General features: G+C 28.7%; 1 protein-coding gene across 2 annotated transcripts in view; it reads right to left on the minus strand.

The window, feature by feature from the left end:
* Positions 1 to 378: 378 nt before the first annotated feature.
* LOC129960940 (uncharacterized) overlaps positions 379 to 17,203 on the minus strand; it is a 289,136-nt gene continuing 272,311 nt past the window's right edge. The window contains exon 14 of one of the 2 annotated variants that reach the window (XM_056074692.1): positions 379 to 3,125. In XM_056074692.1, coding sequence (XP_055930667.1) covers positions 3,094 to 3,125 — 32 coding nt within the window. In that variant the 3' untranslated portion in view covers positions 379 to 3,093. Of the gene's footprint in view, positions 4,860 to 17,203 lie in introns of both variants that reach the window. The other variant, XM_056074691.1, reaches the window with a different exon arrangement.

Here is a 17,203-nt window from a genome sequence, read left to right on the forward strand (position 1 = left end):
CCTGAAGCAATTTAAACATTTCTGTTTGATATAAATCTTCCCACTAATTTCCTGAACTGTCACACATTATGTATTTATTAGAAAAACTTGTTCTTGAATACTTCAACTTCTTTTCTAAATTTACCTAGATCTTGCTCTTGAAAAATACTTCACTCAGTATGCCACATTTATTTAGGTATTTGCTTTTGATTCATGTTTATAAAGGATGTTTTGATGTAAATTCAGAATATTTTTTTGTTTCAATCATATTAAGAAACTGAGAATGGATATAGTTTATAAATTTATATCTAAAAAGTGGAAAGTCTTGTGAAAAAAATAATAAATGACAATAAAACGACAATCAAGTTCATTTTTATTTTTTTATTTCCATTGCAGAAAGTTTCGGGAAACAAAGATACAGAAAACAGTGGATAAACCGAAAAATGTCATATAAGCTATCATAAAGCTAGAAAGAAACCGCCGACATGTACAAGAAAAAATTTGCAGTCATATATATATATTACAGGAAATAATCATCATTAATACACCTAAAGTGTACATTAAACAGTCAGTGCGAAACATGGTAATAACTTTATTACCAATGGACACCTTTGATTATCTTCATGATTTGAGGCATCAGTGGGGTAAAACATCTCACAATATTCAACATCAGTTCTCAAAAACTGCATTCATCATTTTACGATTAAATATGCCTGATTTTTGTTAGAGTTTGCAATGCATTTTAATACCGTTGAAGAAAAAGCATTCAATCATTTACTTTAAAGTAATCCATTTATACAATATTTTCAGTGATTAAAACCCACACTGAAAATTAAAATATCATAAATAAATGTTAAAGTATGTCAGTGGAAACCAAATTAATTGTAACTATGAATTTCAACCAAATTGTATTCTGAATAATGTTTGTGTGGACCCTCTCATTCCTAAGAATATTCGAGTTCAGGTATCTTAGAATACTGAAACGTACGACTTTCTCTATCAAACATAAGAAAAATTCTCTAACGCCTCAAAAATTTCAATGACGAATGGTGTTTTTAAGGGATTCATATACAAAAGATGAACATGTGGCTATTAAGCAAATGTATGTTCGGGTGTTCTTTCAAAATTTTCAGATATTTCCTTGTCCTCCCTAACACATCTGGGCGAGACTCTCTAATGAAGAAAGCACGCATTATGGGTAATTAACTAATCACACTTAACGAAAGGGGGAAGAAATTTCGCAGTGATTTTGTTAAACTTACTGTGATTTGTCGCAGTTTTGTTAAACTGGTGTTTGGGTCTTTTCAGTATTAATATACAGAGAAGTATTAAAAAACCTTAAAAGTAAGTGATATCGCAAGTTTAGAAAAGATAATGAGCCTTTCTTACAATTTGAGATTTGAGCTTTTCTTATTCATTTCTTTATAAAATCTTTTTTATAAAGAAATAAATAAGTAGCAAAACTTAAAAAAAAAAAAAAAAAAAAAAAAAAAAAAAAAGACATGTACCGCTGGAGTTTGGAAAGATATTTCTTTAAGGGCATACTGTTAATTGCTCCCTCATTTTTTTATTTTATAGTTTTATTTATGGTTTTACAATTTACCTCATAATCAGGCATGGATAATAAGATTCCATAGATACCTTATTTATAATGAAATACAAGCATTCGGAATTTCTGAAAGTGTTTTAAAATTTTCCAGGAAATAAGCATACAGCGAAGTGGAAAATTTCAAACATGAAACACAAACTGTTCTATTATTTGATCAGACTAAAATAAGAATATTAATTACGTGTTTAGTATTCTTCCAACTTGGCACTACATATATTTTAATGTGTTAATATAATATAAAAGATACAGTTCAGATAATGTAAAATAGCAGAAAATTGCCATTTTTGGGAACTGATCAATTGAATATTGAAAAGTCGAAGGTAAACCATAACCTATAAACTCCAATACAGGAGTTTCTACTTCAGTTCAAGTCCATCACCATTGGCATGGCAGGTTTTTGAACCTCCTGCCTCTTATGAATCAAATTCTTTCCATAATTTACTTTAAATACAAAAAGCACAGGTCAACACATATAAGGTGAAAACTACAAATATTTTCACATCTAATACATCAATTGAAAATGTTAAATTCTTTGGTAAATAAAGAATAATTTAATTCAAAAAATAATAAAAAATAAGGAATAAATAAATAACTGCATGCCCCTTTTTTCAGAAAAAAAATGTGACATGACATAAATTAATACAAACATTCTAAGTTGATACATTAAATAATTATTGCTTTACAAATGAATTGCGCATGCATTTACACAGCTTAATACGATAATTAAGAATACTGCACTTTGAAATCAAGGTATAAATTAATAATTTAAACTTTATTCTTCGATAGGAAAGAAATACCTAAAAGGTTTTGTGAACAGTGAGATGGACATACTGTACAAAAAAATAAGAAATTAGACATATAAAAGTATACTAGGTACAACTATCTAACATTTTGCTTGGAATTGTTCATTTGTTCTGAGAATATTTGCAGAGGAATATTTACTGTTTTAAATTCACAATGATTATAAAATGTTTAGTTATTCATATATTAATCTTTCTATGAATAAAATTATTATGTGTCTTCGCCTTAAAATAATCATAACTACTGATGCTGCTATTTCAACATGGGGGGGGGCAGGGGGTCTTTATTTTAATGGAAATGAAATATAAATTACTGGAACGACGATAACTTAGCCGTATTTTGCATTAATATATGTAAATTGAGTTCCAGTCGCTTTTTTTTAAAAAACAAAAATCAATTTGTTGCACTTCTTAATGTTTTTTCATTAAGTCTAGGGGAGCAAAACCCTTATATTTTTAACAGTTCATCTTACAAAGTTATCAGAATGAAATACAGCCTTACCATCAGTGAAAACTTAAAAAAATTATTCTAAGGGAAAATGGAAAGTACTTGTTTCATTTATTGAAAATTAACAGCATTGACGAAATAACTGTCATCTACATCTTTTTAATTCACAAAACATTTTAAGCAGGATTAATTGAAAAACCACAGTAAAATTATTTTAACTCACCTAACACAACTTACCAACAGTCAGTTTTGATGACTCAAATAGGCATTTTCAGCATTTTGACCCTGTCTTAAAAACAAAGGTCTATGTTATTCATTTGTTAAAATATTTACCTGACAGTAAGTGACTCGAAGAAAATATTAAATACTTCAAATATATTAAAAATGAATTCATCCTCTAAAAATTATGTATTCATACCAAGCTTCACATTTAGTTCATTTGGCATTTGCAAAAATAACAGAAGATAAAAAAAGAAAAATGCACGACAAATAACCTAATGATTCATAAAAATTATTAAACATCTTGTATTGACTCTCCACAACTGAAATTTTAATTTTTTCATTATTTGAATGAGATTTAATATGCCTAAATCACATTTGCTAATTAATGACTTTTAGTTATGCAGCTAAAAATAATTGCTTTTATATACCTTTGTACATGTGATTAAGATTCATGGTTTTATATATTTCATTCAAGGTTTAAATGCTTGTAAGATATAGTTTATATAGGATATAAATATTTAGAATTATCAAAATATGTCTATTTAACCTGAACTGAAAAGATAAGTTATATTATAAAACATGCAGAAAACACATTCATTTAATCAATTTTTCTTGGAAAATAATGCACCTCAGAGTTTAGCAAAATTCTTTATCAAATTATTTTTGTGTCCCTACTCAAAAACCAAAACGGACTTGTAACAGTTTAGTAGGTTTTGTATCAAAGATATTTTATAGAATTCGATCAGTATTTAAATTACAGGGATTGCATTAGAGAAAGTGAATTTCGGTCTACCATTTGCTGAAATATTTTAGTATCACTTACCTCAAACCATCTGAAGTCGAAAATGAGCAGCAACGGTTATCTGATTTAAATTAAAAAACAAAGAAGATGAACTTACCTTCAGAATTAAAATTCAGTTCGAAGACTTTACTGACTTATAAATGAATAAAATTTGTGCAGTATTCTTAACCAGACATAAATTATTTCAAATTATAAACCTGAATCTATAAATTATTCATTAAAAAGGATCAAATTCATGCACCTTCTAACTATGAATTATTTCCTCATGCGAAATATGTTTTATGACAGAGAAATTAGAATGAGACTGTAACGCAATTACCATAACAATTATAAGACACATAAGTATGACAATTTACAGTTACACTTGAAAATATTGCTGAATAATCATTTCCATAGTTTTCTTAAAAGTTAAATATTCACTTCAAGCTGTAAACAAATTAACACTTCCTCGAGTTTACTTTTGACAATATACTCTGCATTTATATGCATATCTTTGCAAATTTTAACCTGTGCTTTTTGCCTCTTGTCTGCGCTCAGTATCTCTGAGCAGAACATTCAGTTCGAATTAACCGAACGACAAAACTTTTTAAACTTCATTGAAGTTCACAATCAGTAGTAGTATGAAGTCCTGTTCCGATAGTGCTTACAGATGCCTATATATGTCGTGAAAGTTGCACGTGGCTCATAGAGTGCTTATGCGTTGTTAAGCAGTTGTCCTCTTCGGTCTTGCAAGTCCATTAATGGTAGAGCACACGAGTGGGTCTCCACAACGACCCTTTAGAAGAGGTACTAAACACCCCAATTTCGACCCACCCTCTTTACCCCTAAAAGGGGCAGATTTGATGCGCTGATTGGACGACGTAGTGTCACATGACCAGGACAGGCTTGTGGCCGGTCACCGGACTAATAGGATGCTTAGAATTAGGACCGCGGCAGTCAGAAGTAGATCCAGAGTGTGTTTTAGTCTTGACGAACTGTTCAGCAAGTTGTCGCATTCACCTAAAATAAGGATACAGAAAAAGGCCTGCATGAAAACCTATACCTGGTACCTCTTCAGTTTTCCTCTAGATATTTTATGAAATATAACAGTAAGATGTAAAAGAATTAATTTCGAATGTAATCAAAGTATTTTATTTCAAAGTAAATTCGTCAAGTAGTATCAACGAGCCTTCTATTTGCTGATTTTCCCCCCTTCTTTCTTGTTTGAATTAACCCAAATTAACTGAGATTATAATCAAATATTTTCCTTCGTACATGGATAAAACGTATCTTGACTGAAGATCTTTAATGAAAGCACACACTAAAATAAAGAATATATGAAAGATGACAACTATAATTATTATGATTTATTTCTCTTACTAAAACAACTTTAAAATGTACTTAGCTTTTCCCATGACTAATACATGGAAAAATTTTCAAAATAAATAAAATTCTATTTTTTATTTTTATATGAAATGAGAAAAAGATCGACAATGGATGCATTTAAGAAAATAAAGCACTTAAGCAAATAAAGGAATACGAAACGAACGATTTTTATAATTTTTATTAGCCTCCTCAACATCCTCATTAGAATGCAGAGAGAAGACCATACACTCGAATTGTTTATTTTTGTATATCGAACTAAATATTTTGATGCAAATGAGATTAATACGATCAGAAGATAAAAGCTTAATTTAAATATTTTTGCTTAATTTATTAATTTAATTTGTTTTGCTTAGTTAAAGCTCACGTTCCCTCCCCACCCCATTTTTTATTAAGTTTTGAAAAATATATATTCTTCCACCTTATTAAAATTATCTTTTATTTTATTACTGCATTCTTCCGCTGTTTATAACTATACTCATTTGATTGCTTCTTTATTTGTTCTTGAAATACGAAAAAGCCATTTTTCACTTTCAAACGTTTCGAAAAGCAGGATAGAAAAAAAAATGGATAACTTTGGTCTGCCACAAGCCTTGTTACAAGTTCATTTATCTGCACTACCTAAGATACGTTTTTTTAAAGATTCAGAAAGATGAAAATGATCCAGTTAACATGCTACTTACCTTTGAATCATCAATATCAATTTCGAAAAAGAAAATCAATAAACCACAAATACTAATATTTCAACGCATTAGCCGCTCTGCTATTTGATATATTTTCTAGGCACTACCGACTATTTGTTCTTGGCGCTTTCATTTTTCAACTGAGCTGCACTTCAACACATGTGATTAATACCCCAGCTGCAGTTACTGTAAGCAAGTCATTTACTTCCTTGGAACTTGATATGTTTGAAAGTATTTTTCTCTTCTTTAAGTCTGATCAAAAGATAATCTGTTTAGGAGATTATCTAGAAATTAAAATGTGTAAACATTTAAGGATGTCTTAATGTTTTGTAGAATTAAAAATTTACTGCATTATTTAGTGCAAATTACGCAAATAATTCTCCTAATTGAGTGAAATTTTTTTTTAGGAATTTCAATTATTTTCTTCGGTCTTGGTAATAAATTTAATTAGCCTGGTTAGAGACAAATAATGAAAAAATAAAGATGAAAGAAAGAAATAAAAAAGCTTTATAAGATTAAAGCTGTTAATAAATTTAATTATTAGGAATGGGGAGTGTTGATTTTTTTTCAAAATTTTACTGATAATAATGATTACTACAGAAAACACGGGTTCCCCTAAAACGTATTTTTCTGACCAAAAAAAGTATACAAAAAAAAGGGACTCACCTTTTAAAATAAAAGTTAAAGCTCATATAATATGATATAATTATGATGTAATATAATATGGATGTATATATTTATATGCTGCGGTAAATGTGATCAATCTTGTGATTATATATAATTATCGGTGATTTGACATAATCACTAGTTTATTAAATTTACTGAAACATATATATGTTATGAATCGTCGCTGAATTCAAGTATTCTTATTCTTTACTGTCATTAACCTTGTACTGAAAGTAGGTCTCATTCAACACTATTAGTTAAGGATGTGTTTAAAATTTAAGATCTTTCTTTTATTTAAAAGCAAACCTTTTCAGAAAGGAAAGCTGAAACGAGAATCATTATAATAAAGATAAAGTATTAAAATAAATATAAATTATAAATAATAATAACTAAATTAATAATAGTAAAAATAATTATAATAATAAAATTATCCAAATTTCGCTCCATTCTCGAATTCCAAAAATTATTAAAAATGCATTATGCTGGAATTTATGCGTGTATTTACAAGGTGTCTTTTCCAGTCGTAGCCCAATAACAAATTTCTTAATCACTAGATATAGGCATATAGTTTCAATCGAAAAAATTGTTTTAAAAATTATATTTCCTGCTATTTGATTCAATAAAAATACTTTCTTTAAAAAATGACAAAATTTTCCTTTTGGTAGTATTCTCCTCATCTATTAGTTATATTTCTAAAATATTTGAGATACTCCATGTATTTTAAACAGAAAAAAGTATTACACCCTTCTATTATGAAATCTAAATGAGTTACAAAGCTCTTAAACATCACTATTTGAAACGCGAAAAAGAACCGTCAATAAATGAGCGTTACTTCCTCAAGTGGCGTTTAATTGTCCTAAAATATTGAAATTCAAATCGTCATAATTCTGTTAATAGTTTAAGGGTAGAATTTTTGTTGTTTAAAATGCTAAATAAGTCCATTGTATTTTAGCAAATATAACTAATAAATTAAAAAAACAAAAATAACGATAATAAATATATATAAATAAAAATTAAGGCAACGCAACTATTTTCAGAGGTACTTTCACTGGCTCAAATAACTTAAAAATATTTTTTTACGTAATTTAAAGCATTTTTTCGTTTGGAGATATATGTCTATCTCTAATGGTTCAGAAATTAGCTATTGACACAGGATTGGAGTGGACATACTAATAAGATAAAAAAAATTATAAATATTTTCTTTTCAATTTCTGTAGTACATTTAATATTATAAGCATAAAATAAGGAAAAAGTATAACAGAGGAACGTAAAAAATTGCATGATTTTAATAGTAAATTAATCGTATTCTAAATAAAGAGAAGATTGAAGAACAAACATTTATTTTTACTTTTCAGTAATTTATTAATCCTTAGAAAGAGAAACATCCAAATTAATTTTATTAACATTTTTACGTAAGCATAATAGGAATTTAATTATATGCATAGGTAATTTTCTTATAAAGGAAATATTATTTTAAACATTACTTTGATCTTTTTCATTGAAATTACTTAGCTGCAAACTGAATGCTACCTTTTTTATTTTTAATTAACCTTAGAAAAGGAATTTTCTACGATTTATATATTATGAAAGGCATGTTTTGACTTTTACGCAGCTCAACTTATTATAAAATACTTTTTAAAAAAAATAATATTAAATTTAGGACATTTAAAGGACAAAGGGAAATATTCAGATAGAGGAAAATAAATTTTCTAGGAGTCAGTTATTTTGATGAAAAAGAATTTCAAATCCCAGAGCCTGTAAAAAACGCTTACTAAATTTATTTAACTGGAATATTCATATATGCTTGAATGGTAAAGATAATTACTTGCTTATAACTCTTGTTGCACATGATTTCATTTTCTTTTTTAACACTTCTTTCGAATGTCTAATGCTATAAGTAGTTTCATATTTCTTTGCCGCATGGATAAATTCCTATCCTTTCAGCGGAATAAAAATCAAACATAAATAAATTTTCATTTAAGAGAATATATTTTATTTCTTTTTGCAACACTTCATTAATGAAAGTGCGTAAATTTGACAGCAAACATCCATTTCACTCCACACATCTGTGTTGTTTACAGAAGGAAATACTTCTCGCATTGCATCATCGATTAAAGCACAAAATTTTCTTTCTTGCATACTACTAACAAGACAGTAAACATTTATGCGAATGGCTATAAAACAACCGTTTACAAAAGAAGAACAAAACTTAGTTATTTTGTCTCCTTTTCTTTACTTTTTTCGTTTGAAAGCGACATAGATAAAGTGGGGCTATAAGACAGATGTTGCTTTCAGCATATTCTAGAGCTTGCGGAGAGATCCCCCCAAAAAAGAAATAACAGTCGAAAAATGCGATTTTTCATCGTCTTCCTCTAACGCATTCAGTATTCCGTTTTCTTGTCTTGGCATGTTCACCTCAGGAATCGATGGTTTCGGTTCTCCTAGAAGCGTAGAACCCTTGTTTCCCGTTGGAAGAATTCGGAATTACGGCTATTGAGCTGTTTTATTCGCTCTCCCTGAATAGTTCTGGATCGAATATGCTTACCATTAGCTCAAGTCAGGAGATGTGACTGTCACTCAAGTCTTCTTTCAGCGATCTTTCCTGTCTGAAATTACGATAAAGGAAAGGACAAGACTAAGCTCTTATATTTGAATGCTAGTACCACGGAAAGCAGTCTGATGGCTACAGCAGTACTCGGAGTACTAGCGAAGCAACAAAGGAAGATCATGAAAGGCATTACCTTTGATCGAATGGTTTGCTCCCTGTTTATGGCGAGGAATTCTTATTTTTATTTTTAACAATACTCCTTACGTCTTCATAAACGTACCTTTTCCATTTTTGGAGAACATACTTCAAGTAATACTAAAACATCATTATAGATCTTCGATGCACGGACGAGCGTAATACTTAGTAATTTCAAAATGCCTTGGTATTTTTCTTCTTGACTCATATATGCATTTACTTGACATGGAGCGTTTGTAGTTTTCTGATGATACGACTGGATTGGTTTTTGCATTATATTCCATTATTCAAACTAAAACATGTAGTACGTCATCTGACCAAGATGAATGAAGCAGGTTCCTTTCATAATAGTTTTAATCTTCATATTTAAGAAATGCTTGTTTTTATTCAAAATAAATTCGAAAGATGATTAGATAAATTTTATTTTTAAATAATTCTGACATTAAATTGGTGCAATTTGTTTTCAGAAAAAAATAATAGTTCATTGGTTTAAACCTAGGAAAAAATGATTGAAAAGAGCCATATAAACTTATTTGTTTTAATAAACATGTGCCTATAAAAATAAATGATAGATACCCAAAATGTTAAAATAAAATAGAAAAGATTAATCCCCAATTATTCATAAATAATATTAATCAGCTTTATCTGTAAAATAAGCATATTTCAGTGAAAAGAATTAAATGATTTTAAAATAATGAAACCAAAAAAAAAACCGATTCATTGTTATACATTATTCTCAAATAAAAATAATTTCAACCTAATATGTAAAACTGATAAATTTCAACGAAATAGTTTAAATAAATTTTAGCAAGAATTATTGAAATTCCAACAGAAAATGATCCCAAAGATTATAAAGTCTTGGTGCAATCCTGAGCACATTTATTCGAAATAATTTCCCATAGTTCATTCGATTCCTTGATATAATACCTGTAATTAAGATCATTGAAACCCATAGTTATTTCATTTGAATTAATATTAAATAAATTACTTTCATGCAAATACATGCAATTAACTAAATTCCTCCTCAATACTAAACTGTACACATTAAACCAAATAACGAAGTTGTTAATAATCAGTACTTGCACTCATTCAGACAACCCTACTATTCAGCATTAAATTAGAAGCTAAATTGAACTACGATAATGTGTATATTGTTAGCAAAAAAGCCGACGTTTGTTATAAAATTACACTATTTACCAATAAGTTATTGGACAACTATTATAGTAGAGATAAACACCCTTTATTCATATTCAACATTTGGTAGCCTCCATCAGAAGCAATTGCAGCTTTAACCCTGCACGGCATGCTTTCCATAAGTGTTTGAATGATGGACAGTGGTATTTTCTTCCACTGGGCTAGGAGAAGGCATGAAAGTTATTTCACGAATTTTGGACTGTTGCTGCATCCCTTAATTCGGCGATGCAACTCGTTCCAAAGTTTTTTTATAAGATTCAAGTCTGGACTCTAGGCAGGTCAGTCCAATCGGTTCACTCCATTGTCAATCATACCAATCCCTGGTCATCCTGGAAATAATAATGACCAACCCTTAAAATGGCCATAGCGTAGGAAGCACATCGTTGTTTAGAATAGTGGAGTAGGCGTTGGCGTTGATGTTACCATGAATTGGGATCAAGGGACATAGTACATACCACGAGAAACCTCCCCAGACCATAATTCTACCCCGCCAAACATTACTGCAGGCACAATGCATTCTGGCAAAAGGCGTTCTCCATGCATACGTCACATTTAGACTCTGCAATCCGACTGTTAGAGAATGAACCTTGACTCATCACTCCAGATAACCAGTTTCCACTTTTCTATGGTCCAATTTCGACACGCCTTGGACCACCTCAACCTAGCAACGAGGTTGGATTTTGTAATCAAGGTTTTGGGGAGGCAGCACCACCAGGGAAACTAAGCAAATGTGCTTCCTTGCGGATGGTATTTATGGATGGTTGTTGGAATTCCTGGAGTGTGTGGGCTATCGGTTTGGTGCTTTGGACATCTCTTGTCTATCTCTATTTCTTAGTTTCGAGGGTCTGCCGGGTCGAAGCCCATTCCGACAATCACCATTCACCTTCCACTTCTTAATCACAAAAGCTACTGTCAATTTTGGAATGTTTAACTCATTAGATGTGTCCCTTAATAATCAGCCATTTCTATGATATATGACAATCAAGCCTTTCTCGCAGTCAGATAGCTCTGAATTTCATGGCATCCTGCATGCGACTAATTCCAATGCTGTTTCCTACACGTTATTTAAGTACAGAAGTCGTGACGTAGATCACGTCCGCATATATTCTCATTTGAAAGGGTGCCTAATAACGTATTGTTAGATAGTGTATTGATTCCCCACAGTATTTGAATCCTTTTGAAGAAAAACAATTTAATGCTTTCAGGTTTTAAAGTATTTAAATTGAAGTTCATTAAAGATGATTCAACTATCATAAACATACTTTAGTGGACTTTTGTTACTTTTTCTTTTACATGAATTTAATAGAATAGCAGTGTAAGTTTCGTTTCAAAGTTCCAATGATATCTATTCAAGAAACTAATTTTTGCTCTGTTTTCTGGAAAATAACATTTTAATGTTTTCAACTTTCTTTCAGGATCAATCATTGCAAGAAAAGTCTAATTAAATAAAAGTAATGAAAACCCCCAAAAAACAGGTGAAGGCAGAGAAATTTTAATTTCTTGATTTCTAAGAAGCGTAATTGAATTATAAATGGAGAAAGTTGTTTTGTTTAATCGTGTAAACTTCTTATTCCACAGTCTCATTTTCTGAATTCCTGGAGTAAAATATATTTTCTTCTCGTTTCACTGCTCTTGGCTTGCCACAGACAGCACTCTACTAAGATTTTCTAAAGTCTTGACTTTTAAAATGAGTAAAACATGGAAAAGCAGCAAATTGAATTTTTGCATAGAATCGATCTTGTAGATCGAATTTTCCCTAAGGAAGAATCTGGAATGAAAAATGGTCTTATGAACAGTTCAGCGACATTTCTTTGAGCTCGCTTCAGGGCAGAAAACGTTCTGGAACAACGCTGATTAAGAAGTGCGGGGGCAAGTTCTGGAACAACGCTGATTAGCGAGTCTTGGTAGTTTAGAGGAATTTCAGACAACGAGGGGAAAAAAATTCACGCTAACTTCACAAATTATCTCTTCACTTTGAATAATCAGAAAAAAGTTCAGAATTAGGAAGTGTAAAATCGTATTTTTTTCTGCTTCAAGTTTTATAATCGAACATGTATTTAACGGTAAAGTTAATATAAATCGTATTGATCTTTTCCGTCTCTGGCACTTCTTTTTAGATCCTGCTTTCGGAGATTATTAAAAGTTTAGAATAATACTTCGTCCTTCAATTTTTCATCTCTGTTCAGTTTTTTTTAATCTCTGTTTTGTAATTTTTATTTGTGCTTTGGTTCAAATATTCTCAATAAATTATGAAAAAAAAATTATTTCGCTCTAGTAAAATGTTCGAATAATATCGTATGGAATGAATGTAAATACAAGCACACATTTTAAATGGTGAATCCTATAGTAAATACATACCATGAAAAATATTTTTAAATCTTTAATTTTCAAGTATTTCTGCATAATTTTGTAAGCGAAAGATGAGGAGGAAGTAAGAATTTTATTAAAATAATTTACTCTATTATTAAAAAAAATTGTATATCAAGAACTGTATTAATAGTAATAAGATATATATAAAAAAAGAAAAAATGCACAAGTATAGTAAATTTAAGCTCTGCGCATCTGTACTTTACATGTAATACGTATAAATAAATATCACGTATAAGTTGTGTAAATCTTATTTCTTCTAAGTACGAGGTAAGCAGATGTTATAAAATATATACAGTGCAGACAGTACAAAATTGTATTTTATTAAATTATCAAAATAAACCTGAATAGTGAAATTATTCAGATGGGTGTATGTTATATTTGGGATGAGTAAATTAATGCTTTGTATTAGTTTACTGCATTGCTTATACTGCATTGCTTCATTCCATCTGAAGATTAAAATTTAGCTCCGATCAGCAAATATGAGAGTTTCATTCATAAATAATAATTTAAAATAAGATTTATACCATGTTTTTGCATCTAGGTTTCCTTAGTACAAAATCTTCTTGCGAAAACCTGTTTTTTTGTTAAAATATCACTTAGCTAACTGTAATTTTAATTACTGAAAATAAAGTATACAATATATTTCTATTTAAAGAATCACGCAATACCATTCTTTTGCTTAACATTTGCAAATTTACTGGTATGATAATCTAAAAAATAATTCAAATAATTGATAGGGCATTTCAAAAACATGGAAACCTTTAAACATTTTTTTCTAGCGGAAATCATGCTAAATTTTAGATATTAAAATATTTTCTTATTTAAAATATAGTAATTAACTGTTGTATTTTTAAGTATTCAAATATTAAAACATCTCTGAATAATTTGCTTACATATTTAAATATCTAAGCAACTTATTCATAAATTTTAATTTCTTCAAAGATTTTTAGAGTTAAAACAAATTGCTCAAAATCCCAAATAAATTTGGAAATTACACTGTCAAAGGAATTATCTATGTTTAACACTCGGAGGATTACGAACTGAAAATGATTTTGGATAAATTTATATCCTGGATCTTTCAAAGGCAAATTTGTTGAGTTGTGCTTAATTATCTGATATCTTATTTTAAATCCTTAGAATGAGCTATTATTGCAAGGACTTTATAAAAACTATAAACTATATTTCTACATCGTTCTGCTCTAAACATAGAATACTAAATTGATTTAAATTAAACTGCACATCGAAGTTTAAAATGCTAAAAGATTTAAACATGTTGCATGAACAGGCAAAAGCATTGCATAGTAATTTGAAGTAACCACATTTTGCAAATGATTCTAAGTTACTCCGATAAAACTCCCATTTAATAGTTGAACTTGTAATCAGACTACTTAAGCATTTAAAGTATAAAAGGATGAAAGACACGAGATTAAGATAACGAGATTACGTAAATAGGTGTAAAATTAATTCAACTTGAAATCTGCTTCAGCAGTTTCGTTTATCTCGAAAAGCTGTATTTTCGTACAATTAAGTTAATTATATTCCAATTTATCTCAAAGGATTAATAGTAGTAATTACATTTTAATGGTTGTAAAGGTATTCCTGTAATGTAACAACTTAGATTAAAGGCTATTAAATTAAATATATTTAGTTTGAGAAGTTACTTTTAAAATTTCAGTCAGAGCTTAAATTTCAAATCTAAGCGAGCCTCATTCATAGAATATTCAGAGTAAACAATATTATATTGTGAAGTTTAAATTTTTCGCATAATTTATTTGTTACTGGCACGTTTAAAAAATTATAGATTTATTTTTCAACTTAAAAAAAAAATTTAAATATCTCTAAGCATTTTATCGAAAACAAATTCTACTTACTTTTTCCTTAAGGTATATTGATAAATAACAATATTGAGAAATATTTTAAAATTGAAAGATAATATATCGAAATCAATTTTAATTCCCGCATCATTTCTGTAATCGAGGCTCTGTATTTTTGCAAAATTATCACAATTGAATGGCACGGATAAGATAAAATAAAATGGTAAAATAAATATTAGATTGTTAGGAAATAAATATTAAATACTGTTAGAATTATATCAATATATTATATTAACTAATATGATTTTATTAGATATTATTAGTTATTTTAGCATAGAAACTTAATTAACTCTTGTCAAATAAGGTAATTTTCCAGTATATGTTTATCATTGGAGAAGAGGGAAGTTATTTGTTTTGACTGAATTTCTTACGTGAAATCATAGAAAAATAAATGATTAATTAGATGCGCTACAAAATTCAAGGTAGAACTGGAACAAACACTACGAATAATTATGATGAAATAGCAAAATTTTTGTTTATGCTGAGCTGCAGTAGCCTATTACTTTATTTTATAGAAATAAAGAAAAATATTTAATCATAATTTTAATTAATATTTAAATTGTTCAATAGAATTTTTGCTTATCCTACTGAAATTCATATTAATCATCTGAGATTTAACCATTGCCATAAAATAGAGAAACATATTCCTTAGAAAAAGGGAATTTACTGACACTGAAAATCGTAGATCAATGGTAATCCGAATATAAATTAAATCAATAAGAAAAATATAAAAAGAATTATACATCACAATTACTCTTATAAAATTTCCCACACAGAATATCACATCTAGTTTCTGTCATGTACAGAAAATAAAAATATAATTTTTTTAGAGTGATGTATTAGCTTACGCATTTGACAAATTATAAAAACATAAGCATTCTATGCATAATTTTCTTCATTAGAATTTTTTTTAATTTCAAAAATTTACATCTATGAAATGTAATGCATTCAAATTAAAGTAATATGCGTTGAAGACTTTCCCCGAAATTGAATATCGCTGGCAGTTTCTGTATATCAATAAATGTCCAATAACTGATTTACCTAATAATTACTTCAGGACATATAGAATATCATTTAAACAACTTACTTTGATTTGTTTCCCGAAGCACGTATAATTATAATAACCACTTACCTTGATTCCATTGCCGAAATAAAATGTCTTATGGCAGACCGAAGTGATTGATTTAACACTGATTACAATATAGATTAAAATTTAGCGAACGGGGATTTTTGAGTTAAAAAGTCGTAATTAATTTCATTAAAACTTTCAGCTGAACTAACAAAAGACTTTGTCCTCATTTTATTTCCTACTTCCATTAAATTTAAATATCGTTGTATCTAATTTAAATATCGGTACTACGTAGGATTGTTAATAATATCTTATAATTATACAAAAATTATAAGATCACCAAAAGATGACTATAGTTTTAAATAAAAAGTCAATTGTGAAAGTATTTTCCATCAAGTTAAAGTAAACCATTTAATTTAAAGATTATATGAAGAAACAATATCCTGTAAAGCGGAAAAGAAAAATGTATTCTGTCAAAGAAGTAAATACATCATGTTACCATTCACAAGAACATATGAAATAATTTGTTAGTGCTTAGAATTAGCTTTCTCACAGACGATATATCGTGTACATTAAAATAATGAGCATATCTTCTTTAGGCCAAATGGCTTGATCTTAGATTTTGAGATTCCTTTTATCAGTATATATAATTGGAAAATAAATGTGAAATTTAAAGTTTGCTTCCATTAAAAAATGAAATAATCACAAATGTTCATATTTTTATTTATTTATTTATTTTGCTGCTTGAAGCATCAATCGAAGATTTTTTTTTTCAGAATAAAAGAATATAAATTTGCTATTTTAACACGTCTTGCTCCGCACCGTATAATTACCAAATGTTTAAAGTTTTGAAAGTAATTACTTGCTAATGAAGAAAGGGGTTAATTATTAGTTTTATCATGCCTTTTTCTTCAAAAAAAAAAGGAACTCTTATTTTCTTTCGGAGTTCCTTATTTAATACAGATATGAGCAAGTGTAAATGGGAAAGTTTTTGTCAGATAGTAATTCTCCTCCAAAGCGTAGTAATTTTTTTCAACCAAAAAAAAAAGCGATGTTTATACGGATGTCAAAAGTTTGTCAGATTTGGAGAATGCCCCATTTAGTAGAAATAATTAGTTGCATTTTCCTTAAAAGTTAAGGAGAACTAAATCTCACATAAAAGGCCTAGGAATAGAACAACTGTATCTTTACTTGCTTAAATAGAATTAAATGGAACAGAACATAGTTTAATGAGTATGCATTATCCTTTCTGTTTCATATAATGGACTGCTAATTACTTATAAGAATTTATGTAAGAATTTTATATAAAGAAGCAAATTTAATTAATTTTATATAATAGAAATATTAAAATAAATTTAACAAAGCTAATAGTATTAGTTTAA

Source organism: Argiope bruennichi, chromosome X2 (assembly GCF_947563725.1).
Source record: "Argiope bruennichi chromosome X2, qqArgBrue1.1, whole genome shotgun sequence".
Taxonomy (NCBI): domain Eukaryota; kingdom Metazoa; phylum Arthropoda; class Arachnida; order Araneae; family Araneidae; genus Argiope; species Argiope bruennichi.